Here is a 27884-nt window from a genome sequence, read left to right as displayed (position 1 = left end):
ATTTTTTTCTGACATGGAAAATAGTATAAAATATATTTAAAAGTGAGAATATGCACCGCTTAGGCACGTCATCTGGCGGCATTTCCCATTTAAACACACGTATTTCAGCAGATTAGATCATTTTGTCATATCTTCTCCAATAATTGTTCGATTCATGAATCAAGGATATCCTCGTGTTCAGTCCACTCAGTAGTTTCCCTTTAAGGTGATTCGATGGACGCCATATTTTGTGTCAGAACGGCATGCGATATATCGCAACAATTGGTTCCATTTTTTCAGCTACTCGTCATTTTTCTCCAATTTTGAGATCGCAATTCTGTTGTCAGGAGACTAAAGCACTCACTTACCAATTTTAACAAAGAAATTCAACGTAATAAAGGCGTGGTTTTTTAGAGAGAAAATATCGCATTCGAGTGCAGTTTCGATATCAGTATCGAATGCGATATTTTCTCTCTAAAAAACCACGCCTTTATTACGTTGAATTTCTTTGTTAAAATTGGTAAGTGAGTGCTTTAGTCTCCTGACAACAGAATTGCGATCTCAAAATTGGAGAAAAATGACGAGTAGCTGAAAAAATGGAACCAATTGATGCGATATATCGCATGCCGTTCTGACACAAAATATGGCGTCCATCGAATCACCTTAATACGAATTCATCAATTTCAGACCTGTAATTCTCTATTGCTCCAAATGCTCCACTCTCCAAATCCATCGTAGACTTAATAGACTTTTTCTCCGAATCCTCGTTGGAATTCTCTCATAAGATGTATTGCTCGCTCTCTGCAACTGTATAAATCTACCACCATGCGTGACCACTAGTGGTGGAGAATACTTTGATTTTCATTGAAATATAAGCTACAACCGACAACAATGCCGATTTATGAGATGAATAATAATCCTAGCTCCCAAGAGGCTATTGTAATCAGCTGTCGCGTCGCGTTATAAGTCCAAGCACTTACCAGTTAGCACCTTGCCACTTCATGCGCGAATGACACATTTCGCCAAATAAAAATAAATATATAGATACAACAAGAAAAATGCGAAGAGGTAATTTATTTAAAAAAATCGAGGGTACTCTTTCCTTTAGTAGAACAATAAATTGTACTCAGAAGTAGGTAGAAATATTTTCGTTGAGACCATTAGATGGGCTGATACCACTGAATTCAACTCGTAAGCCGTTGTGCAGTATCGTGCAAGATTGAAGGCGAGTTGGGAATATTCGAGCAAATATCCGCTCTTTTCTTACCGAGAGCTTTTCCTAGTTTACACTGTTTTCATGTATCCCAAATTCTTACAATTACAAAAACAAATCTCCGTCTTTCTTCAACAAAACATTGAACAGTCACTTTTAATACCGGACGTATATTGTTGATTCCGCGATGTCCGTGAGACCTATGTCATCCTGGATCTTGTGGGCAATGACGTTCCGGGACAAAATTAAAAGCTGCATATCCTTCTTAAAATGGCACTTGTTTTTAAAGGAAAAATCGTGTGTTAGACATTTTGAGGTGGACATCACTTCAGTGATCATTCACGCCTCATTTTGAAAGAAGAAGCTAATATTTTTGGCTCAACCTTAAAATAACCTATTTGCGCATGGAAAACCAAAGAGGTGAAGAAGAAAGAATTAAAAGATGAAGATAGAAAGAGGAAGCAGAAAAATAGAAAAAAGAAGCAGAAGAAGCACTTATCTACGTTAAGACATTGATAGCACGTATGTTGTCTCTAAAATAAGTCCAAAATAGTAATGCACGGTAAAAATGGATCGCTGGTTTAACAATGAATTAAATTGCTAAAAAATATATCCAGCATGTTTCAAATGTACATTTTACAATTGCGAAATGCTAATTTAACCACCCCCGTGGTTAAATTAGCATTTTCCTATTGTAAAATCTACATTGAAACATGCCGGATACTTTTTTAACTATACCAAATTGTTAAATTTACAATTCCGTGTTCCTTTTTAAAAACTGTATTTCACTTTTTATGAGACACGTTTAATTGAATTTAGACCATTTTTACTAACAATAAACACGTCGAACCATGAACGATAGTGAGTTTCCTATGATTTTGTGGCCATTTCGCAGCATTGGATGAGAGTGCGACGAACCTCAGTCTTATCGGGATCTGCATGTTCAGCGGCACTCGTCGCCCGTCACTGAGATCCTCTTATGAAACCACTTCGCCTTCCGCGAGACCGTTTCACAGCCGCAACCTCCCCCACCACCCTTGCAATCGTGCATCCCACGCAGTTTTCGGGATTAAATCATTATTCTCACTCGAAAATTCACACCATTCTTCTAGCTAGCCTGTCGCGTCCAATCAAAACGTCACGTAAAGGCATTTTGCGGTCGGACATTTTTCTACTTTTATTTTTCTTGGGAAAAAATGATGTAACTATTGTTGAATGCAATATTTATGAATTTGATTGATGGCCACTAGACAGGGAAGAAAACTCAACGCCACGAATTTTGCTCCCTCGTCATGACTTTCGTGGAACAGGGTGAAAACGTCAAAATTCCCCCACACGAGAGGGATTAAAGATATTCCTGAGTTCGTCAATTCAAAGTTTCCGCTTTCCAGAAAACAATAGAAAGTTGGTACTTTTTTTTGGCCAACGTGCGCAAAAATTCAGATTAAAAGTGAAAATTTCAATACAGAGGAGAAAAGCCCATTCGAGCACACTTTTCTCTCAAAGAGATATGCTATTTGGTGCAACGCTAGTTACGACCTTTCAGATAGACAACTGCAGACGCGTTTCGGGTCTAATTCAGATTTGAGAATTTGTGCTCGAATTGGATTTTTCTCTCTGCAGAGAGATTGTCAGTTTTAAACTGAATTCGTACGCAAGTTTGCCCAAAAATACCAACTTTCTGTCCGAACGACTCGTGTGTCAAACCGTAATTAGTTTACATAAAATGCCAAAACAGTTTTCTTGTATCGAATTGAACGTACAAATTATTTTAGTGTTCTTTGCGATGAAATTCTTTACACCATGGGGGAGCATCCTAAAGTTTGCAGCACGCGGGGTGTCTCTAGAGTGGAACTGACTTTTTTTGAGATCAAATATAGCTTGTTTGGGGCTAATAATGAAACATTCAAACCACTATCGTTTTTGTTGTATTGTTTGATGATCCCTGATTGACTTTTATTTATAGTTGATAAAGAAGCCTCGAGAAAACAGGAGGAAGTTTTGATGAGGCAACCTTGTGTAAAATTTAAACGAACGTGAAAACACTCATCATAGGCTTCCCATTGTGAAGCGAGAAGATTGATTTTTGATCAGATTGCCAAGTGCCCATCGTTCACTCTGAAACCACCTCTCAATTCACTTTCCGAGACACATCGTTACCAGTTATCACTTTGTAAGCTCAGCGACTCTGTTACGGTGGGCTAATATGCCGTGCTCAGGAAGAATGCACACCGAAAAAAAAGAAGTGTTACGCCAACAACTGACACTGCTGATTTTACGACCCGATGTTGTTAAAAAAATGTGCCAGGACGGCATGCGTTACTTTTACAGCTTCAGTGGATGTTAATTTACACACTTGACAGATGTTTCTTTGACTAATGAGGACGTAAAATTTACGTCCCTGGAGACGTGAAATTAACCCCCTTGAGGATGTGGATTTTACGTTCTGCCGGTCGTAAATTATAAATCTTCGGGGTCGGAAAATTTACGTCGTTGAAAGCGTAAATTTCACTTCGTCAGGGACGTGAATTTTACGACTTCGGGGACGCGAATTTTACGCCTTCGGGGACGTGAATTTTACGCTTCCGGGTAAGTAGGCCAGTAATAATAAAATCGTTTGTGCTGATTGAAACGTCACAAGGAAGGTTAAACTAGCGTCTATGATTGTTAGGCCAACATCTTTTGTTGGACGTAAAATTAACACCCTCTGAGATCGTTAATGCCACTATTAAAGCGTGTTACCGTAACAACCACAGTCGTTGAGGCAACAACTAGACCGGACGTATTTTTAGCAAACTTTAACAATGTAGCACCTTCTTTTTTTTCGGTGCAGTATGAGCCGTCAGTCTATGCCAAGTTTCCCTCGATAAAATCGGATACATTAAGAAAATTGTGAAAAAAAAATTTCCAAAATTTTCAGACAATTTTGTACGCAATTTAATCTAAAATATCTGAAAATTTCAAAGTAAAGAGAAATATGCAAGAATATCGTCAAAAATATATGTTTTAACAAGGGAAATTCGGCAACTCTCGAATGTGTTTCCTTAGCACAGCGGTAATACTGCACAGATAGTTGAAACTTCTTCTGGATATCGTTTTATCCCTATCCAATTCATGCGTCGGCTTGAAAATCAAAACCGGAGGCCTGATTTGAACACTGACAATGTGAGAAATATTAAAGGAAAACGACAGTATCGACTTTTCTGATATTGAAGGGCTATGATTTGCAGTTAATTTTCTTTGTTAACAATGAACCTATTTCTGAATATTTGGAAACGTACTGTATTTTCGTAAAGTAAACGAGAAAATGAGGAAAATATTACCTTAAATCTAGTTTACTGATCTTATAAAGGAAAGAGGGTATTGAAGGTCCGTAAGTTGTTTCCGTGGACCGTACCAATCGGAAATTTGACCTTGGGCAGATTGAAACAATATTGTGGCAACCTTCGCGATATTGTGAGCAGATTTTAACAGTAAGGTTGGCCTGAGAATCTTGGTACAATACACCATCAATACTGGATATATAACCTTAGTATTTTAATATTGCACCAATATTACCGATTGGGGTGAGTCGCTGGAGTATACGGTGGCTTTAGACATCTTTATTTTGAAAATCGATGCAGCCAATTTAACCAGCTGCAACACTGCAATCACAACGTAACATGCACTCGAGATCTTGTTAAAATGTCACTCCTCCAAACCCTTTCCTCATTCCAATCGGTGGAATAATCCACCGCGCTTCGGTAAAACATCGTATGAGCATTAAAATGTTGCCAAATTTCCCCTGATGAAACATCTATTCTTCGGGAGAGTGATGAACATTTTTTCTCGGAATTATCAGATATACTTTGGAGTAAATTATGAACAAAATTAACTGAGGCTTGAAAAAAAAAATATCCCCAAGTTTACCGGAAAACGAAAAGAAAAGAAACTTGAAATAGATTTGGTAACATCCGAGGGTTTAAATGTTGTTCTTCCTATGGCAGTAATACTCGTGACAAAAAGATCGATTTGGATTTGCAGTCGAGGACATGCCTCGTGTCTTATCCAAAATGTCACTCTTCGTTCGAAGCGAGACTCAAGAAACTGGATTATTAACGGTGTGTAGGAACACCGAAAATAGTCTGGAGACTTTCGGTACACCTAAACGTTTAAATATAAACTCCATTTAAAAGACCATGCTACTGAGGATATTTAGTGCAAAATAATGCATTATTAGTTTAATAATTGAAACTCATTGCTAAAAAACAGTATACATCTGGCCATAAGGAAAAAAAAAAAAAAAAAAAAAAAAAAAAAAAAAAAAATTCTCTGCACTAAGGTTCGAATTCGGTATGAAACTGAAAAACACGCCTTTGTATGTCTGTCGTGTTCCTATTCTTTGCTGGAAAGTATTCTCGAAAGAAAATTGTCTGATTATACCCAGAAATTCAATTTTGTTGGCAGGCACGTCTATTCTCTTTTTGACGTATGATTTTGTCGTGAAAGTATTTTATTTCGTTATAATCTGACTCTCTGAGTTTTATTTGAATGTTGTATTTTTAAAAAATATAATTTGTTCCAGTAGAAATGTTTTATTTTTGTAAATTTTACCAGGATATACAGCGAATATTACATCAAGCTCTTTGCGTACCATTCACGACTCAGGGGGTAAAATTTCGATCAAAATTTTCCATTTAATGTACAAGAAAACTCCTCTCACATTAGCTTCCATTTTCTTACACTTCATCAGAAAGACCGCTAAAATCTCGTCTAATCATACTTTTTCAGGTCTTCAGTTGGAAATTCAATCTTAAAAAATTACATTCCATAAAGCTTTCTCTTTTAAAAAATTCCCACAGTAAAATACGTTTAACTCTCTGATGAAATCAAAACGTAAAAGTGTGTACGATTTTCACCTCGTGATGTCAACATATCTCTTACTTTTCTAACGCTGCGTTCAAGTCTCTCAAATCACTCGTTGATCCATTGCCAAAATATCACAATATTTTTTGATAAAAGTAAAGTACTTTTATTTAATCTCAGATGACGAACGAAACTAACTTATTTGCAAACAATTGACTGCTAATACTTAAGACGTACAGAAAAAAACTCCTCTTATCTTGGGTTATAGATTCCCAGTGGCGTGGCGTGCTTTGCGATATCTCGATTGTTCTGTCATTTTAACCTATGGTAGAGAATCGATTATTAAGGTGTTCGCTGCGAAAACCCGGATTATCGATCCTTTTCTATAGGTTTAAATGACATAACAATCGATTTATCGCAAAGCACGCCACACCACTGTAGATTCCGTTTCCTTCATACTTCGCCTGAGGAGGCTCTGAATCACCGCTGGATCGATCTTGCGAGGTCGCGGCACACAATGAATTGAGTCAATAGGATGGATCGGACAAAATTTGGAAACTTTGAAAGCTTATAACCCCGTATATACAAAAATTTGAGGTTCTAAAAGTAGTTTCATTGGTTTACTTGTAAAATTTTCTTCTAAGAACACCCCTTGAAATTGAAAATGTGACGAAATAAACATCAAAATTCGCAGTTCCAGTCAAAAATTACTTGTCCGTCCTCTCTAATCGACTCGATCCACTGTGCGGCACGGCTGCGGCGTGGCGCTTCAAAAAACGAATTTGAAAGTGTGCTTGCAGCGGGATAAAATTACTCCGATAACCTTGAAACGTGTCTCATAATGAGAACAGCGAAACGGTTGCAAATTCGTTTGCAAAATCTTACGATTTCTAGATTTCCCGAGTAACTTTGGGTCTCACCGATAAATTTTTATCAGGCACGCGCGCAGTGTCGATTTTACGTTGACGTAATTTAACAATATCATACATTATTTTCTCTTTCATATTAATCAGCACTGATTTTCCCTGCAAAGAAGAAAAGAGAATACCGAGTTCTCAGCACTTCGGGAAATACTGAGTATTTGATCAAAGGAGCCACAACCTGCAACCCTGGATGATTCAGTCACGATATTCACCGCTTAGCTATAATGAAGACAAAAGTTCATGTCAATGGCTTTAAGACTTAGATACTCCCGACTCCCGCCCACCAGGCAGGAAAGAAGGTCTCCTACCTCTATGAGTTCAGAAAAATCAAGTCAAACGATAGTGATTATCCGTCGTGTGGACTTCAGGTTTCAACTAAACGCTAACATTCTATTCGGTTTCGTACTCCCACTAAAAATCAAAAGTCTTACAAAAAACAGCAGTTTTCTCAAAATACTCATGTTTCTGATTATCATAAATATTGAAATCATGTAGGAAAGATTCATATTCAAATTCTTCCCTCTGGACTTTTTTTTTTTGCATTTATAAAGACCGACCGCTTTTTTGTTCCAAAAATTCAAACGTAGTCATCATTTTAGGAATCAAGATCACCCGTATGTATACAACAGGAATCAACAGGAATATTGTAAAAACTCAACCTTTGAATGCGATTTTTCAAATATTTCACTCATAACACTGCACTGTCTCAGTTCATTAAGTTTGGCATCCTTTCACGGAACTAAAGGATATTTATGATAGAGCAGGAAAGAACCGTGCAGAGTGTTTTGAAATTATATAAATTATATTATCTGAGCTGACTATTAGTCATTTTTCGATGGGGGTGGGGGGGGGGGTAAGAAATTTTGCAACGGGGCACACCAAGATGGGCATGTGTATCTTGGATACATATGAGTATATGTGAATAGCTTTTATAAAATAGGAATCAAAAGTGGATGAGGTAGGACTATAAAATCGAATGTACCCACCTCTCTTTTTTTTACACGGAGTGATAAAGGGTGCTGAAATAGGCATTTTGGCCGTTTTGAGGTTAGAAAATTGCGTGCTTAGGTGTTGCGCACCACTCTGATCGACACGAAATTTTGACTAAATGCACTTAAGTGCCTAATTTATGAGGTAGGACAATAATATGGGATGTATCTCTTCTTATTTTTTCACACGGAGTGATAATGGGTGCCGAAATGGGCAATTTCGGCGTTTTGAGGTTAGAAAATTGCGTGCTTGGGTGTTGCGCACCACTCTGATCGACACGAAATTTTGATTAAATGCACTTCAGTGCCTAATTCATGAGGTAGGACTATAATATCGGATGTATCTCTTCTTATTTTTTCACACGGAGTGAAAATAGGTGCCGAAATGAGCAATTTGGGCGTTTTGAGGTTAGAAAATTGCGTGCTTTGGTGTTGCGCACCACTCTGATCGACACGAAATTTTGACTAAATGCACTTAAGTGTCTAATTTATGAGGTAGGACAATAATATCGGATGTACCTCTTCTTACTTTTTCACACGGAGTGATAATGGGTGCCGAAATGAGCAATTTCGGCGTTTTGAGGTTAGAAAATTGCGTGCTTGGGTGTTGCGCACCACTCTGATCGACTCGAAATTTTGACTCAAGGTACTTAAGTGGATCACTTAAGAGGTGAGACGATAAAACCGGATATTTCTCTCTACATTTCTCCACGCCTAGTCATCAAAGGAGGCTAATGGTGGCATTTAGGCCGTTTTGAGGTTAGAAAATTGCGTTTTTAAGTATGGCGCACCACTCCGATCAACACGAAATTTTTACTGTATCTTATTGGATGTATAAATTAAGAAAAGAGACAATTTTTGTTTGTGTGCATGTTTCCATACGCCACCTAGCCGCGAAAAAAGGGAAAAAATGATTTTTTCAAAAATTTTACGAATTTTTTTGGAGGCTAAAATATTATCCGATGATAATGAATTTTTTTCTACAAAAACTAAGCTAATTGATGTAGATTCTGACAAATTTTGGTTCAATTCTATCGAAAATTACGAAAGTTATGAGGAAATGACGTTAGCATAGTCAAAAATAGCCCAAAAAAGCGGTTTTTGGGGGTCTGAGGGGGGGCGGAGGGGGTTGGGGGGCTAAAATCCCCCAAAACCTAAGTTTTAGGACACCCTTGATGACTTAAAATGGTTAAAATAAAAATCCATTCACAAGGGCATTTTGACATGCTTATCCCGGGAACCTTTGAAGTTGAAACAAATCTGTCTTTCTCTTTCCAAGTGGGTCACGTGTAAGAGTTTTCATACACTTCGCTAGTTTCTTCAGGAAAATCCGTATAATTACGATTTTGTTTGGCACTTATACGAAATAAAAGAGGAAAAGAAAGCCATAAAAAACCTTAACCCCATTTAAATTCTGCAATATGTTTCTAATAAATTGTTCTTCTTTTGTTTTGTTTCAGATGGTCGCGATGACGCGGCCGAATAGGCTAAAACACATAGCGCTCCTCACTCTAGTCTTCTTAGTCATATTAGTCACAGTAAATAGTACACAAAGTAAGTATCATTCAGCACTATTCTGGAAAGGCATCTGCCATTAAATGGCATTGGTCATTTTATTTCAATTTTCACAAATTAAAGGATAATTCATAAATAGCTGTCACACGGGAATTCACGGTAGAGGAACCGTGGATTTTGGTGATTACAACGATAGGCACATTGATATTATCAAGTCCAATTTAATGATATTGTAAGCATGCCCTACACGGAAGAAACAACTTAGCGCTATGAGCCCTGCTAACACTTAAGGTAACATAGCGCCAACTGGAGGCAGTAGTGCTGAGCCCTACGGCTTTGGGGTCCAGCCCTGCAACCTGAGGGTCTAGCCCTACTACTTAAAATTTTGATGAAACGTAAAAATTTACAATTTTTGTCAAAAATTTCATATCCGACTTCTTCCATTGACTCGATCCACTGCAGCGAAGAGAGCTCCCCCTTGTTATGCTGCTATTCCGGACGGTCCCAGCTGGGGAGTATCAATGCAGCATGTTACATTGTAGAGACCGCGCGTTGGTTGATGGGAATCGGCGCCATTTTCGGCTATGTTCCTTGTCATGACTTTATTTTATTGCATACTGTTTTATTGTTAGTCAATGCTATGTTGTGTATTGTATTTTTGGAATCATGGTGATACAGTCAACAATTCAAAACTTGTTTGTGCTTTTATCTCGTGATGGAAAAAATGTACTTTACGTTCAAAATTTGAAAATTTGAATTTTAAAGTTTTCGCGGTTAAGGAAGCTTTAACCACTGGGTTGGAGCTTCCTAGTCATATTACTTGATATCAGCTGATAGCAAACAAAGGTTACCAGGGAAACCGTAAACGTCTAACAACTATCGTGGCCATTGGGGCGATTCGACAGTTTGAATCGTTTTCGTTGATTGAATCGACAGTTGTCGGATTGTCAACAATCATGTAGCAACCTCCATCTGGTAATCAACTGCCAACTGCCGAATCATTCGTATTGTCATTCGCCTAACACAAGATTCCATTGAGTCCAGATTTGCTGCTCCTTTCCGCTCTTATAACTCGCGACCAAAACATTTCCCCAGCATGCGGTAAAGAGCCAGAGGGGCTACAGAGAGTCAGGAACAACATATCAGTTTTTCATCAAAATAAAAAAATGGCTTTTTTTTAAATCGGCCCAAACGTGAAAAAATAAGGGGTCTTTTTTGAGCGTTCCGGCGTTTCGGAGGCGATAACTCGAGCTGAAGTTGACAAAACCCTATGATATTATACATTTTCTGAAGCTCTCGTCACGTGAATTCCCGTTTAACATCACCCCGTGTGGCCCTAGAATTACCGTTGTTTTTTTTCTCCGTGCGGTATCAACAGAATCGGTCCTTGTAAGGCTCTCTAAATCTTTTGTGAATGCCATCCTTTGGAATAGATATTGCTTTTAATATCTGAAAGATCACCCTAGATTTAATAATTTTAAAACAAGATGAGAATGTATTTTTAAATTAAAAAACGGAAGCAGGAAATACATCACGGGATTACAATGAAAAAAATTAAATGTTGAAACTTCTAATGTCTAGGATGGTATGTCATAAGTTGTCGTTCGACTAAAAACCATTAAGTCGATAACACATTTCTTAAACATGCACGTAAGTCATCCATTTCATCAGGAGAGTTTTCTGACTCGAAAATCAGAATCGTCCAGTATTCCGGGCATTATTTATTTCCACCGACTTTTCTCCCTGGAAGAAGATGCGTACATATCATGCAATTTTTGCTAAAGTTGGCAACTACGCCTATTCAATCAACGGCTATACTGGCAACCGTTTACGATCGGTCAAGCGAAATTGGAAAAGAAGATTACCAGTGGCATGGCATGATTTGCGATATATCGATTGATCTGCCGTTTAAACCTGTGGAAAAGAGTCGATAAATAAGGTGTTCGCAAGGAACCCCTTAATAATAGATTCTTCACCACAGCTTCAAATGGTCAAATTACGATTTTCGATCATTCACGCCTCGCCACTGGAGATTACCCCTACTGCCCCACTTTCATAATCACAAGGCTCAAAAGCGGCTTTTACAGACCAATTTTCAGACCAGACAAAAATGATTCAAGGAAACCGAGGGCTATGAAGAGTTTTATGAGCATCCGCAAATGGGATTCGGTGGGAGCCCAACAGAGACTTGAAACTAATAATTTCTTTGCATCTTCTTTCTATGATTACTTTCATTCTTTTTCACTGTCAGGAGCCTTCTTCGAAAACTTCTAGGCCATTAAAATGTTTATTACCCATTCGCAGAGAAGCACAGCTCGATTGTTTTCTTTCATGTTAAACTGGATTAAAGTTTTCCATTCTTCCTGTGCTGAAAAGTCTTACAGGCTTATTTATTACGAATCCTCAAAAAACCCATAATGCTATCAGAATAACTGGATTGCATTTTGCAAAAAGGAACCACTAGCATTGCAATGATGCTAAGATTGTGCAACTTCATTCTTTGCAATAAAATTGCGGAAATTGTGAAAAACTATGAAATTTAGACGGTAAATTCTGTCTTAAATTTACAGTTTTTAGCGAGTAAAATAGAAACTATTAAGGGATAATCGGCTTTTTCCTCCAAGACCAAAGAAGTTGCACAATCTTAGCAACATTGCAATTCTAGTGGTTCCTTTTTGCAAAATGCAATCCAACTGAACTCATGGTAAGGCAGAATAACGTGCAAGCTTTTAGACGTTGCAAAATGTTCTTTGATAAAGGCCATACATTTTTTAGAAAAGGCTCGCAATTTGATTGGAAGTATCTGAAAATATAATAATAAACAAGTATAAATTTTGTGAAGAAGGACGTTTTCCCAGCTAAGATTTTGCTACAAGTCCCTCTCCTGTCGCATAAAATGTTGGCTTCAATTACGAGAAATTATGGAGGAGGCATAGAAAAGAATCGGATTGAACGTATCATTTTCATGTATGTTGTTTATAGCTATTGAGAATAAAATTGGCAAATTCTAGAAAATTTGGCAAACTTTCTGTATCAGTGCTTGCTTGAAGTGGTTAAACGCGTCACTATTCGTGCAGAAAATTAAGCTGTCCAGGATTTAATTTCATGTTTCAGCCGCGCTACACTTTCACTCCAAAACGAACGTTTTGTCTAGCTTTCTTTCCACGAGATTTATTTCTACCTATTTTTACGAGCTGTCATGTCGTGGGTGTCAAGAAGCCGAAAAAAAGTTGACACTTTCGCCCTCTCATTTCATAGGATCTGAATGACTGTTTTTTTTTTGTTTTTTGTTTTTTTTTAATGGAGTTTGCCATAAGGTTTTTGGCCTGTACGTCAAATGAGATGATGGAAAGAGCCAAAGAAAGAGGTCATTGAAAACTGAACACTAGCAGTAATGAGGATCGTATGCGCCTTTTGAAAGTATGTTGATAAATTTGTTCTATGACCATATTCGTCCACTGGCTCAAAACTTAGAGCTTATTTCTTTCTTTGAAAATCTTCGCTTCCTTCATCTTCAAAAAATTGCACCCGATACTTTTGACGTTTGGTAAAAAAGTCATGCCCCGTAAATTATTATCATCTTAGACTAAAAGAAACTTTGGAATACGTGGAATGGTTCATGCAGGTTCATTCGTTTGTCACGTACATAAATTCTACATGGCAATGGTTAATTTTGAAAAAACAAATACATTAACGGAAGTTGTAGAAGCTCCTGCTCGTTTCTGATTGGTTCCGGATGACATCATTCGGTTTGGCGCCAAACCGGGGCGTTTAAAATTTGCGGAAAAGTTGCGCTCTTTTTTAACTGTGTATTTCTTAGTTTCTGAGTTATTTTGTTGCGTTCTTTGTGCGCATCATGTTCTACGTGTCATTTACCTTCAGAAAGGTGTATTTTCGAATCACAATCCGTTCATGGTTAAGTGACCCATTTTGGGACATGCTCTAAGTCGTGCACTGAAAAAAAAGGTTGGTAGAATTTACCATTCCTTCACGCTGTATTTCACACAGCGTGGAGGAGTGGTAAATTCTACCAATCTCCAAGTCAATTCTGCCAGTGGAATGGTTACCATGGACCAGTATATAGTAACGTTTACCTTTCTTCTGGTAGAATTGACTCTAAATCGACGCTGAGTAAAATACAGCGTGAAGGAATCACTGGAAAAAAACACATTGGATCTAGAGTCCAGACTCTTAAAAACATCGACAAGAAAAAGTACTCTTGATTCAATCAGAATCTAGCTTAAATCAAGAACCAAGCCTCTTAATTTAAGCGGATTTCGTCTTGATTCAAGCAAAAATCCGATTGAATCAAGAGTATTTTTTCTTGTCAATGTTTTCAAAAGTCTGGACTCTAGATCCAATGTGTTTTTTTTTTCCAGTGATGGTAAATTCTACCAATCTTTTTTCAGTGTAGTTTTGCCCTCCTCCCCCTATCGTTGGTTCATTTTAACGATAACCGATGTAATTTGCGTGTTTCAGGTGTTCGAAGGCGGCTGAGGCGGCCGATAAGTAATAGGGTTAATGATTCACTTTCACATAACAATGACCAAGATACGTCGGCCAGCATCAACCGATTCCGAGTGAGGAACAAGGAGAAGGAAACCGTCGCCGCCGCCTCATCTAGCTCATCCGCTTCATCTGCGGCCACGAAAAAAAATGCTGACTCCGGATACAAGGTTTGTACGGAACGGAATTAACTCATACAGAATCAGTGAAGAAAACGGTACACAGTGAGAAAAAACACGCCCAACTAGGATTTAACTCGGATCCTGTGGATTTAACTCAAGGCGCAATATCTCGGTTAATATTCAACGTAGAAAGTTGCTGTTTAGACAGATCTTGTTAGTTTAAACTAATCTACAAGTATCAAGCACCAAAACACAGAGCTATGACCAGCGCAACTGACCCATTGAAAAGCTCACTTGCGATAGTGGAAAAGTAATATGTCAAAATCACTCATCACTTTTTCTATAATCGGCCCTAAAAAGTGTAGCCAAAGATAGTTTTCGAGTTCTTTCGGCGGGAATTCGTTCGAGAACCTGATTCAAACGTTTCTCCGACCGACACTAAAAATCTGAATCGAAAGTCAATTCATTAGACGCCTCGAGCAATTGCTTGATGGGCAGAGATGCCTTCCACGACTCCTCACTCTATTTAGTTGATTGCGTCAAAATATGAATTTAATTGATTTTATGCCTTGAGTGATGGAAACTAGATACTTCTGATATTGTTATGCACCTTGACTGTCGATCATAAAACAGGAATGGATTCAAGACAAAGTTGTGCTATCTAAGATACGAACCAAGCTGACCTAGCCCAGTTTCAAGTATTCAATGATGTAATTAAGGGACATTTTCCTTTGACCGAAAATTGGTGCTCGGTCTTTTTTCCTAAAAAAAAAAAAATCCTACCACACGTTCTCCTAATACTTATCTTCCACTAGTTTTTTGTCTCATCACAGTATAAGTCCTACAAATAAGATGGCCTACTGGCTTTTATCCTAAGAGTAATTCTCCTTATCGTAATTAGAACTTGAACATGAGTAGAGCAGAGAGAAACAGGACCGTATTAAGGGGGTGGCCACATGGGCCGCGGCCCATGGCGGCAAATCTAGGAGGCGGAAAATTTTCCAATTGTTTTAAATGTAGGTATAAAAAAAAATCGTATTTAGAAAAAAATTACAAACAAAATCTCTCATTTCCTGAGAGTATAGTAATTTCTAATGTAGTCGTCTTTTGGTGATTCAAGAGATAGCACCTTTAATTAATCGAGTTAAGAGAGAGACCAAACATGCAATTTGGCCAGGAACGGCGCGATTGAGAGAGAAATGATGACGAGGACTTTAGATGAAAAGGAGAAGCCCTCGGCGCAGCGATCGGCATGTAACACATATTAGCGCCTTCATTCATACAAGACTGCACGAATACTCCACGCATTGCATCAAACACAGTGCGGTCACTGCGGTCAGCGTGAAACGGATAGCGCCTACAAGAATGCATGAATACTTCACGCATTGCGCCAAACACAGTGCGGTCAGCGTGAAACGCATAGCGCCTACAAGACTGCGTGAATACTTCACGCATTGCGTAAGATATCAAAAATGTTGATATCTTAGTTAGGAGTTGATTTCAGTAATTTTCAATTCAAGAATCGTGTTCTACGTTAAATTCTGGTTAAGAAACATGTATCAGAATACTTACATTAGTACCTTGTCTAGTGGTCTATTTCTCGTTCTCTGGATTTTTTCATATCCGCAGTTGGGCACTTTCCAAACCGAAATTTAATCGATTTCTCGATAAAGAAACAGCAATACTCGAAAGAGTGCAAATGATTTCGTTGAGTGTTTTACGTAGCATTGGAAATTGCTCGTCAAGCGCTGCCGAGAAATCTTGCGTCAAAGCATATTCATTGCAATGGCAGCGTGACGCTCCGGCAGGCCTAAAGGGCACACGCCGCGCCAATGGACTTTTCAAGTTCTTTCATTCTGCGACCACGCCCGAGTGAACCGGCGGCTTTCCGCCCTTTTGTCAAATGTTGCCAAATTGTACGCCAAAATACTCCCATGATAACTCACCATCGAGGAATTTCTGAGTACCTTACGTCCTCACATCCCAAGGTCACGATCTGACATCCTCAACCTTAAAATGTTGAAAAGTGAAATGTGTCCCTTACAGACGCATTTAGTGGTGACGTCACGGAACGATATTGTTGGTTCGATGTCTCGAAAGTCGAAATGTGCCCCAACAAACAAACATAACCTCCAAAACGAACAATTGATGAAAGAAAGCTAAAACTAGCCTATAACTAAAACATTAATCCGCAGAAGAATAAAAATATGAAAGCTAGTCATTTTCCAAATCGTTTGAGACCTTATCCACAAAAATTGATAATTTAATGAGCTCGTGACATAATACTTATTCTTCGGACGAACGTTGTGTTTGTTTGTTGGGGCACATTTCGACTTTCGAGATATTGAAATTAGATCGAGATGTGACGTCACACTAAATGCGTCTATTGTTGCTGATTTGGATGAGGATATCGATGGCTTAAGTGCAGAACCACGTGTCTCCGTCGCAGAGTTTCAAAATCTCTGCTCCTATTTTATTCAACTATATTACCGTGCTAAGGAAGAACGCCGTATAAACCTTCAGACGTTGCCAAGTTCCCTCCGATAAATACCGAATTTACCGGGAAAATTCTGAAAATTATTCTCAGAAATTTTCAGATAATTTTGTATGCAATTTACTCTAAGACATCCGAAAATTTGGAGGAAAAATATGCTTAAATTGCGTCAAAAATACATGTTTTATCGAGGGGAATTTGGCAACTCCCGAATGTTCATACGGCGTTCTTCCTCAGCACGGCAGTATACAGCTTGAAATTCATGTAGAATATTCTGCTGATGGGAAAGAAAAATCAAGGAAGTTTTCGAGCGATTGAGTTGGCTCGTTTACCAAAGAAAAAATTAAATACGACAGGAAGTCTGCGATATCGCTAGCAGAGATGTGTGGTTTCGCACTTTGACCAGCGATATTATAAGCAGTGGCGTGGCGTGAATTGCGATGTATCGATTGTCATGCCATTTAAACCTATGTCGAAGAATCGATTATTAAGGTGTTCGCTGCGAACACCCTGTTTATCGATCCTTTTCCATGGGTTTAAATGGCATAACAATCGATATATCGCAATGCACGCCACGCCACTGATTATAAACCCACGCGCTCACCATCACGTTATTCTGTGTCTATACATTATATGTTGCCACTTAATAAAATGCGCTTTGGTAAAATTCACGCTTCCTTACAATTCCTGTTTCCTTGTTATCAGATTATTAACCTTTGCGCCGCATTATTTGAAATCAATCTTATAAATATCAGCACTAATATTCATGGATACAGCTGTGCAATCGTTGCATTATAGTTTGATTGGCTAATTATTTCCACAAACGGGGTAAAATATCCTCAAGTCCAACATATTTGTCGAATAAAGACCGATAATTTTCGAGTCTAAATGTGCAATAAGAACAAACATTTTTATGTCTATAATATAACGAATTAATATAACGAATATTGATCAATTTAATGTATGGATGGGTATTAAATTTACCCATCTCATATAGTCTCCTAAGAAGTCTTTGACACTCTAAAATACGAAACGTAATTTTAATCGCAAAATTTAAAGCAGCGGACGTTTTTGATAACTACATCAGACACACCGCATTAATTGTTGTATCTGAAGAATGGGAATCATTATAATGCTGGAGCTTTTAGAGCGATGACGTGAAGATAAAAAAGAAGGCCATTTAATTTTACTGTAATTCTCATTCATGACCTGTATTTACTCAATTCGAAGAAGCCTTGAGACAGTTACGTCGGACATGCTTTTATTGTCAGGTATGTCAAAAAATCCTGGCATTATTTGCTCTCTCTTTCCCGTGAAATTTGAGCAACGTTCTTGCTGCTTCAATGAAATACGATAGTTAAAATTAAAATTTTAAAAAGTGAAGAGAAATGGCTTAACTCGAAAAAAATAGAATGTACGTAAACTCGTGTACTGTCAACTTATCAGATAGATGGCTCAGTTCTAAATATAATTTTAGGCAAATTTTACTAAAATATTTATCTTCTATATTTAGACATACATTTTCTAAAGCAAAATCTTAAATTTCCCGGTGAAGTCGAAATCAAACTATAAAATGTGAATACATAAGTTACTCTCTGTAAAGTAAAATATTGCTTACTTTTCTTAAGCTGCGTTCAAGTCTCTCAATTCCTCGTAAGTTCGTGTAAAAATAGGATTCTGTTTGTTGACAGAGGAGTTATTCTTTTCACACATGAAATAGTGGTCTATTTGCAAGCAATGAGCACCCTATATTTTCGAAGTACAAGTTTTTAACTTTTTATTACATTTTAAATGTTTAGGGTCCCCTCATTTTTCTCCTACTTAAGATCCTAATTCTCCGAGTTCGAAATTGTGTGAGACAGATACAAATCAGGTCAAAACTACTGTCACTTAAACACACGGTCACTTCCTCAACCCTTAAATACCAGTGCATAGTGATTCGCGTCATACAGTCCAGTTTTGCTCACTATGGCACTCTCAGTAGTTGTGAGTGTTATAGCATCGCGTTCGGCACAATGTACACTTGTACACTTTATAGCCCACATTCGCTAAAGCGCAGCGCAGATCACCCACTATCGATTTTATTCCATTTGAAGCCATGGTAAAGAGTCGATTTTCAGGGTATTTGTTGCGAACACCATGATAATCGATCCTTTTTCATGGGTTTAAATAGCTCATTAATCGATCCATCGCTAAGCGCGCCACGCTACTTCATTTGAATTATCTAACACTGCCGGCGGGCGCACAAGACTCAACATATAAGCAAATCAAACCGCAAGCTTCAAATGATCATTTATGATCTTTGTCGTGTTGCCGTATTTACCTTCACTCGCGCTAGTACATGGATCTACTTACCTCTCTTCAGGTTTCTACACGTATTAAATGACGAGTATCAGTTGCCATGATGCATTACTTAGACTCATTTACTAACGTCTCATTAATTACCAGTGCTAGTTTTTTGTTGATCAATCTGGGGAAAAAAATCAAATCATTATCAAAAAAATCTGACAATTAAATCGAGTAGCTCTAAATAATCCGTCAATGGACCTAGATGATAGGAGGGTATAATTTTTGCTACGAATTTGTAAAAATAATCACAGATACTGTTAGTTAACAGCAAGAAAAAAAAAATGATTGAAAAAAAAATGAACTCAATGACAATGGAAAAAATGCTTAGTAATCAGAAAAAATTAAATAATTTTACACAAATAATCACATAAGGTGGTGGCCTAAAACTTTTGTATCTTAGAAACCATACTATTTATACTAACAAACAAGTTGCTTGAATGTACAAGCAATTTTTAATGTTAAAAAAATTACATTGGTCAAAAAAGACCCACGGTATTTTTGGCCGAGGACTTATTACCTATACCCAAAGAATTTATGAAATGAGAGTTTAAAAAATAAAAATGAAATAATAATCATAATTCAGAAGAAAAGCAATACGCACTGAAAAAGGAAATCTCGGTGTATTTACTAAGAAAAGGGTAAAATTACCAAGAACTCAGGGTTCTATTTGATCCCAGTTTTTTCTTGGTAAAATTACCATTTATGGAATTGGTAATTTTACCGAGAAATCTCGATAAAATTATTGAACTTTCTCGGTAATTTTCCTGGACCTTGGTAAGAACGCCAATATTTTTTACCGACTATGGTAGGATTACCGAAATAAAATGGCAAAGTTACCGGGAATTGATTACCATTAAAAGTGGTATTCTCACCTGAAAAAACAGTAAAAATACCGGTTTTTAGGTATAAGTTTAGCAGTCTGTCTTGGTAAAATTACCGATAATTAGTAAACAAAGTGAGATGGTAAAGGTACCAACGGACCTTGGTAAAAACGCCGAGAATTTTTTTCCAGTGCGAATAAGGTTGTTTGAATGCGGGAGTATGCTGTGTTCTAAAATTGTGAATATTCGAGTTTAAAGTCTGACGATTTGGTCCCTCGCTACCTTGTTAATCGAATCTACGGAACTTGAATTTCAAAATCCTTGCATTTTGACATTAATATCAACAAAGTTGCAACAAAATAAGTGAAATCGCATTGCGATCCTGTCTAACAGAATTGCCAAAAATACAATGAATGCCATTCATTTTAAACGTCAAGATTTATCTAAAGTCTTGATTTATGATAACTCAAGGCGAACCTCGCTGTGTCTTATTCAAGAACTCAAGACGAAAATATTCTGAGAGTATTTTGCATGTATTCTCGATACGCAGACAAATCAACACCGAGTTTGCGCAAGCAGGGGGAGGAGAGAGAGAATTTGATCTTGTTTCAATTTGAGAAAACCAGAGTGGCATAAAGTGTAAGAAAGAAATGAAAGATCAGAAATTTTAGTGAAATATTTCATATTTTTCAGGAGACAGAGTATGCAACCCGCACTCAAACACACTAGAATAGAAGAAAGTCATAATATTTACATTTTGCAAAACATGAAAAGGAACCGGTATTTTTCAACATCTTTCATGAATTCTTGATATTTCATGAAATATTTCACGTGCGAAATTTCAAGGTTTTATTTTTCATGAAATTTAGCCACCTTGGAGATAACGCTCCTCAGTCTCAATAAATGTGTTATTTATCTGAACAGTCTGACACCAAGGCGGCTGGAAAAAGCTCAAAGGACATATGATTTTGTGGACGTAACGAACTCGTTTAATTACCACGGCGGTGATGCGTTTTTTTCCAGGTTGTCTGTTACTACACCAACTGGTCGCAGTACCGGCCCAAAATTGGCAAATTCTTACCCGAGGACATCGAACCCGACCTGTGTACACACGTCATTTTCGCTTTCGGTTGGCTCAAGAAAGGAAAGTTATCTTCCTTCGAATCCAACGACGAGACTCGAGACGGCAAAATCGGTCTCTATGATAGGATCAAAAACCTGAAAAAAGCCAACCCCAAGTTGAAAACACTCCTTGCCATTGGTAAGTTAAAGTGTGTTCATTACTGATTCACGTTTTGGTTCATCTCTCATTGGTGAAAGAAAATAAAATCTTCCTCATTAGATTGGTTGATGGAACAAATTTTGACCAATCAGGAGCCAACATTACGTTTTATGAATTTTTTATGAGGATGATTGAAGATTTCATGCTCTTTTTATTGATTTGACGAGTCCTTTATTTTTTGATAATTTTAGATTTTTAGATTTTTAATATTTATATAAATAGTTTATCGTGCTCGATACTGGATGGTCTGACAAACAGGGCTATGCTCTCGTCGTTCGTAGAAGAAGAAGAAGAATACTTTTTTGGCGATTCTACAATTTCTTGAAAACACCACTCATTAGTTAATATTATTTTTCGCTATCGAAGGCTTCAGCTAAGGAAGGTTGCTCTAGATTTTTTATAGAATTTTAAATAAGGTATTTCAACAAAGTGAATATAGGTTCAACCTTTTTTCCTGGTTACCGCCACCAAGAAATGCTTTGTCCAGCCGTAATGCCTTTCACGCACTGTAGGAATTGAAAAGAGGAAACAGTACGACTGAATCAGTCATTTTCTTCCCACGTAGACAAAAAATAATTTCGTTATTTTTAAAAGTTCAATTTTCATGACAGTTTTCAGCAAATATTCAAGAAATTGTTTTTTTTTTTAATTTTTGAAAATGTTTAGCAGAAGTAGGATGAGTGATAGAGAATTAAATTAAACTCTGGCTGCAATTTTTTTTAAAACTTTAGTTTTTCTACTTATCCCCGTTCAAAAACTTCCGAGGAGATTGATTTAAAAAAATAAATAATAAAATGCAACATTTTATATTGAAGGATCAGCAAATGTTTCATACGCGGGAAATTTCAATAAGTTACTTTCTCGTGGATTTTCTTAAACTCAAATAATCTTCCAACTTTTTATCAACAGGTGGATGGTCGTTTGGAACACAGAAATTCAAGGAAATGTCAAACACGAGGTACGCCAGGCAAACTTTCATCTACAGTGCCATTCCATTCCTGAGGGCAAAACACTTTGACGGTTTGGACATTGATTGGGAATACCCTAAAGGAACCGACGACAAAAAGAACTACGTTCTTCTCTTGAAAGGTAATCAAACGTTAAAAGTAGTAATTAATCAACAATAAATGCGAATTTGGGCGTTCAAACTTATTAAGAGATATTGACACATAAAAAATAGAGTTACTAATGTAATTGATCTGCTTTCCTGATTTTGAACGAATAAGGAATGACTAAACAGGGGCTCATCATAGTGGGGAAAACATTGAGAAATCAATACATTTTTAACATGACATCAACGTAAAGCGGTTGTAACGTTATAAATCAAAATGAGTGTATCCAATTTTGATATTTACGAAGTTTTATAAATCCTTGCCGTATTTGTATAATAAAAGAAGCATCAACTGGACATTGCGTTTAGAGGCTCATTAAGAATAAAAACTCGGCGATTTTGGTTTTAACGAATTCTGCCTTGCATCGAGCAATCCCAAGAACTGGTGCACAGCAGTGATTAAATCTTACTTTCTTCAACGACTGAGCCGGAATTCCATCACTTTCATCATAAACAATTAATTTTTTTGATTGTGTTAATTTAAATGAGGAAAACCTCTTGTCGTTGCACGGTTAATGCAGAAGGATACACTAAGCTCGTTTAATTATTTTTGGCATCGGGTGTTTCAATTTAGGAGTTTTTATTTTATGGTGTTGAATGGTAGTAATTGGGTGAAGGTACCCAATTCATTCCTCCCAATGATCATATGTGAAATTATTTATCTTAGCTGAGGGTAATTTCATCTATTTTGATGTACTTATTGAGGAGGCAGTCATCATGATTACCAGTAAAAGAAATCACGTTACCGGCAGTGGTGCATGATGAATAAACCAATTAATGGCAAATGCTGGCGGTAATGCAGATGCTAATTAACTAGCAAGCGCGCGCATAATGAACGACATTTCCGATCAACGTTAACAGCCTCATCCAGCCTCTCTCCAACTCTTGCCCTCCCCCCTGCCTTAACCCCCATCGCCCGCCTTTCCATCAGAGCTTCGTTCTTTTCCGGAATAACTAGTGATTTAAAGTTGTCAATTTTGATGAAAATTTCGTTTGAGACTTTTATCAAGTATGCGACCATTTGAGAGGTGCCACTACCACGGATTCCAGCATTGTAGTACTCCGAAAATATTTTAAATGGTGGGCAAAATATGCATGTAAAAAGTTTAGAACAGCCTGACAAAGAAATTATGATTATATACCGGCATCTCTTTACCTCAATGGATAATTAGGATCTAGAATTGTTTTAATTTCTTTTGATCAAAACCGACCTTTCATATTTGAATGTTATTTCAGGGAACTCAAATTATTTTTGTATACTTGTAAGTTATAAAGAACTCTATGAGTGGTAAACTACAGTCATGTAATTTCAATGTATATTTCTTTTAATTACTTTCAGTTACATTATCAAAAATTTAGAGAATGTGTGAAAACTGCAGATTCTCTTTATGTCAGGCCCATGTTGAAAATACATATGTGTTTTTCTTCAAAACTTTTGAGAGATATTAACAATTGTAATCTTAATTCGCGCAGAGTTGAGGGAAGCATTCGAAGCAGAAGCACAAGAAGTGAAGAAACCTAGACTCCTGCTTACCGCTGCTGTCCCGGTGGGTCCTGATAATATCAAGGCTGGATATGATGTTCCTGCTGTCGCTGGGTATGTGTAATTAAAATCCATAAATCCCTCATGGGCACCTTTGAGTCGGGGTTGTAATAACACCGCGGGTGCAGTGGATTTTGCTTTCTTTTTATTCGTCAATCTGAATTTTTTGCATCCAAAACTGCCATGACTCTCAATCTATCAACAATTGGACTGCATTTTGCAATTTGGAACTATAAATTCTGGCTCTTCTGGAAAAACTCTTATTTGCACAGGGAAAATAATGGCACATACGTTGTTTTTAAACCGGGCTAGAATGTATAGTTTCAAATTGCAAAATGTAGTCGAATTGGCGGAGCTTCATCGGAACTTCATTGTGATCGATTACATCGATGGAAAAAATGCAAAACCATTTATCTCCATTGCAGTGTTTCAAAATTTTGCGTTTGTATTATTTCGAAGAAAAACATGGCAACTTCATGGCTTGAAATGTATACAGAACTTTCTGCTCAAAGAGAGGAAAAATCAAGGCAGTTTTCAACAAATTATGTTGACTAGTTTTCCAGAGAAAAAATAAAGTATGACAGAAAGTCTGCAACGTTGTAAAAGGAAATATCTGGTTCCGCATACTTTTGGCGTTTATTTCGAGTCTAGAGCAATTGTTTTCAGGATGAAAGAAGTTGAGCATGTAGAGCAAATTACATACCGTTACTTACTTTTTTGTACACATTTAATTCACTAATACTTAGAACTTTGATAACTTAGGCGAGCAATATCCACTATCTATTTATTTGCCAAGCGAAAATAAAATGCGGCCAATATGCAGATATTCTGGTGAGGTCACGAGATAACTCGCTCCAGTTACCCAACCTAGATCCTGATTTTCTCCTCTGAATTTTTTCAATATTTTCCCGGGTCAGAGCTCAAAGGACAATCTTTGCCGCCGAACAGTGGATTCGAAATCCACTCATTTAGTGTGGTCGTAAGGAGGTATGCGATTATTTTGCAATCCCTGCTCTGAAACGCCTTTCCGTCCACCGCCCTGTTAGTTGCGGAGGAATGGAAAGTTAGGGCCTAGATCTAACTTAAAATTCGATCAATTTATACCAAGAGTGGTGGAAAATTCAGTAATTTTCCCTCGACTTGGCAATAAGTCGGGAGTAAGTCGGTATCCCTGGGCTCCCGGTTGGACCGGACTTGAATGGGGATCAAAGGGCACGGGGTCCAGCACGGTCGCCGGTTGGTTCTAACGCCTTGTTAGCATTGTTGCCAGTAGTGCTGAAAAATAACAACGTTTTGCTCTTTACATTAATAAAATACCCACATTTCATCGATCAACCAGGCAACCTTGCTTGTAGGATACGCTTCCACCGCGAGTCACTCACGAGCTGACTCTTTTGACATAGATTGGATTTCCGTCCCGATTCTGTTGCCATGCTTACCGCAACTTGTTTCTCATATCATGAAGAAAAGCGACACGGAGTACGAAAGTTTTTCTTTCTTAAGGTTTTTTTCCCTAAAATTTACGAACATTTTGAACATTTTGTGACATCTTGGAAGGGTAGGAGAGTTTAGCAGCTCGGTGTCATAGAGCGCCAAAGGTCGCTATACAAGCGGTTTTCATATAATGAACATTTTCCAAATTTCTGCACCGCAAAAAAATGAGCCAATATCATTTTTTCCAAGACAGAGAAACGCAACTTGGTTCGAAGGTAGCAAAACTGATTCAAACGATTCAATTTTTTACAAAAATATAACTGCGAAGTTCCTGTCCAAGATTTTGCAAATTTCTGGGAATAATTAGAAAAAAATCAACCACATTTTGAGGAGTGACCACGGCCTTTTTAAACAAGCACGATTTGCGAGGGAGAACTTTGCTGTACGTTGAGATGGAGTTCCGTTTTTTTGTCTGGAAAATGACGATTGACGATATGATACCATTCTCACACTTGTACACAGACCATCTCTTTAGAAAAAAAACAAATCTCGATGTAGATCAGCAGCCTGATTGTCGAAATTTATGTCGGAACGACACGAATCGAAAATCGATATATTACACGGCGCAGATAGGGGTATGTCTAATCTTAACTTGCCGACATATTCAGCTAAAGTTTCAACAATCTGCGGGCTGATCGTTGAAATTGATAGACAGCGCTATAGACAAAGAAAGTATAGAGCGATCATTGGTTGAAATGCGGGTGGTTCTTATAGACAAAGGGGGTTAATGATGGACTAACTGTAGGGTCTCTCGTGGGTTGCCGTTGGTTAGTCTATTGATTACCTCCTTTGTCCATTGCAACCACCCGTACCCTCCAATGAAATTTCTCCATATCCCTATTGTCTCCTTCGTCTATAGCTTTGTCATTCAATTTCAACGATCTGCCTGCTGGCTGCTAAGAACATTTTGAGGCTGTGATTTAATCGTTTCTAAGTGGTATTTTGCTTACTGTAACCAGGTATTTGGACTTCATCAACCTGATGGCGTACGACTTCCACGGTAAATGGGAGCGAGAGGCCGGGCACAACGCGCCCCTCTACGCGCCATCATCGGACTCGGAGTGGCGGAAGCAACTCAGCGTCGACAACGCCGCCTCCCTGTGGGTCCGCCTCGGCGCCCCGAAAGAGAAGCTCGTCATAGGGATGCCCACCTACGGCCGCACGTTCACCCTCTCCAACCCCAGCGTCTTCAAGGTCAACTCCCCTGCCAGCGGCGGTGGCAAAGCTGGCGAATACACCAAGGAGTCTGGATTCCTCGCCTATTACGAGGTAATTTTGCTAAATCTCATCCTTTTCCAGCGGGCTGATTGCTGAAATTGATAGACAAAGCGCTAGACAAAGAAGATATAAGGTGTAAAAAGCTATCCTATTGGTTGAAATGGGTGGTTCTTGTGACTAAAGGAGAAAATGATGGACTGGCAACAGGGTCTCTCGTAGGTTGCCGTTAGTGAGTCTAGTGCTTACCCATTTCCCTCGATACGCTCGTCGACCAACAGGCTGATTGTTGAAATTGACAAAGTGTAAGACAAAGAAATCATATGGAGTATGGATCGATCCTATTGGTTGAAATAGGTGGTTCTTGTGACTAAGGGAGAATCTGATGGACTAACTGAAGGGTCTCTAGTGGGTTGCCGTTAGTTAGTCCAGTGCCTATCCCCTTTTTCCATCACAACCACCCGCTTCCACCGAGAGGACCCCTCCATAACTTTTTTTGTTATCTTTGTCTATAGCTTTGTCTACCAATTTCAACAATCAGCCCGGAGTGACTAGTGACCCTCCTCTGGCCCTTGGTGACAGGTTGAAACTTTCGCTTTCGGGATTTCAACACTTCCTATGATACGCGTTTTTGCTATTGGTTGAAATGGTTGGTTCCTACATACCAAGGGAGAAAATGATGGACTAACTGAAGGGTCTAAATTGAGTTGCCATCAGTTAGTCTATTATCAACCTCCTTTGTTCATTGTATCCACCCGCTTCCACCAATCGGACCCTTCCATATCCTTTTTGTCTTATTTGTCCATAGCTTTGACTGTCAATTTCATTAATCAGCCCACAGGTAGACAAGACGAACTGCTTAAACCAGAGGCCAAAGATTTTCTAGCGGATTCCGTAGGTGATCGATATCTTAAGCTAATTTTCTATCCTTAAACGCGGGTGATGATGTAGATTGGTTGGAAGAGAACATTTAATCACCACCGCTTGAAATTGCTTAGTATCCTCCTCCAACAGTCAGTGCACCTCAGCGTGTAAAACCACCTGCAATTCTTTCTCTCTTAATCGGAAACGCAAACGCCTCAATCAGTATGCAAATGCGTCTATAATGTAAACAGCATAAATCCCTATTTGGGTCAGTAGCTTCCTCCATGCCGAGGGGCCGCGTTCACAAGACGGGGAAGAGGTGGTATCCTGAGGCAGTGTATCGAACCACCGACACGGCGTTGCCATTTTTAATTTAAATGTTTTAATTTCTCCTATTTCCAAGAACCACGTGAGTAGATTGTGAGGTAAATGCGAGCGCTCGGTTTTTCTTGAAAAAAAAAAGCGGTTAAACGATAGCGCTTCTAGCGTTTAATTTGAGTGATGCACATGGCAGCCGCGCAGTTCACATAACGGATGTTAAAGCTCTGAGAGAGGAAAACGCAGAAAATACACGCCGTCTCGTGTGCGTTTGTTTCCCATCATTCAATGTTGCGTCAGA

The 27884-nt window shown here is 38.2% G+C and overlaps 1 protein-coding gene across 2 annotated transcripts in view; it reads left to right on the top strand.

Annotated features, from left to right (window-relative positions):
- Positions 1-27884, top strand: part of Cht7 (chitinase 7) — a 103645-nt gene that overhangs the window by 58654 nt on the left and 17107 nt on the right. For both annotated transcript variants that reach the window (XM_019050145.2, XM_019050144.2), the window contains exons 2-7: positions 9410-9503; positions 13944-14140; positions 20780-21017; positions 21948-22127; positions 23623-23746; positions 26146-26455. In XM_019050145.2, the coding sequence (XP_018905690.2) occupies positions 9410-9503; positions 13944-14140; positions 20780-21017; positions 21948-22127; positions 23623-23746; positions 26146-26455 (1143 nt within the window). The remainder of the gene's footprint in view (positions 1-9409; positions 9504-13943; positions 14141-20779; positions 21018-21947; positions 22128-23622; positions 23747-26145; positions 26456-27884) is intronic.

This window comes from Bemisia tabaci, chromosome 2 (genome assembly GCF_918797505.1).
Source record: "Bemisia tabaci chromosome 2, PGI_BMITA_v3".
NCBI lineage: Eukaryota > Metazoa > Arthropoda > Insecta > Hemiptera > Aleyrodidae > Bemisia > Bemisia tabaci.
This window is presented reverse-complemented; position numbering and strand designations above follow the sequence as displayed.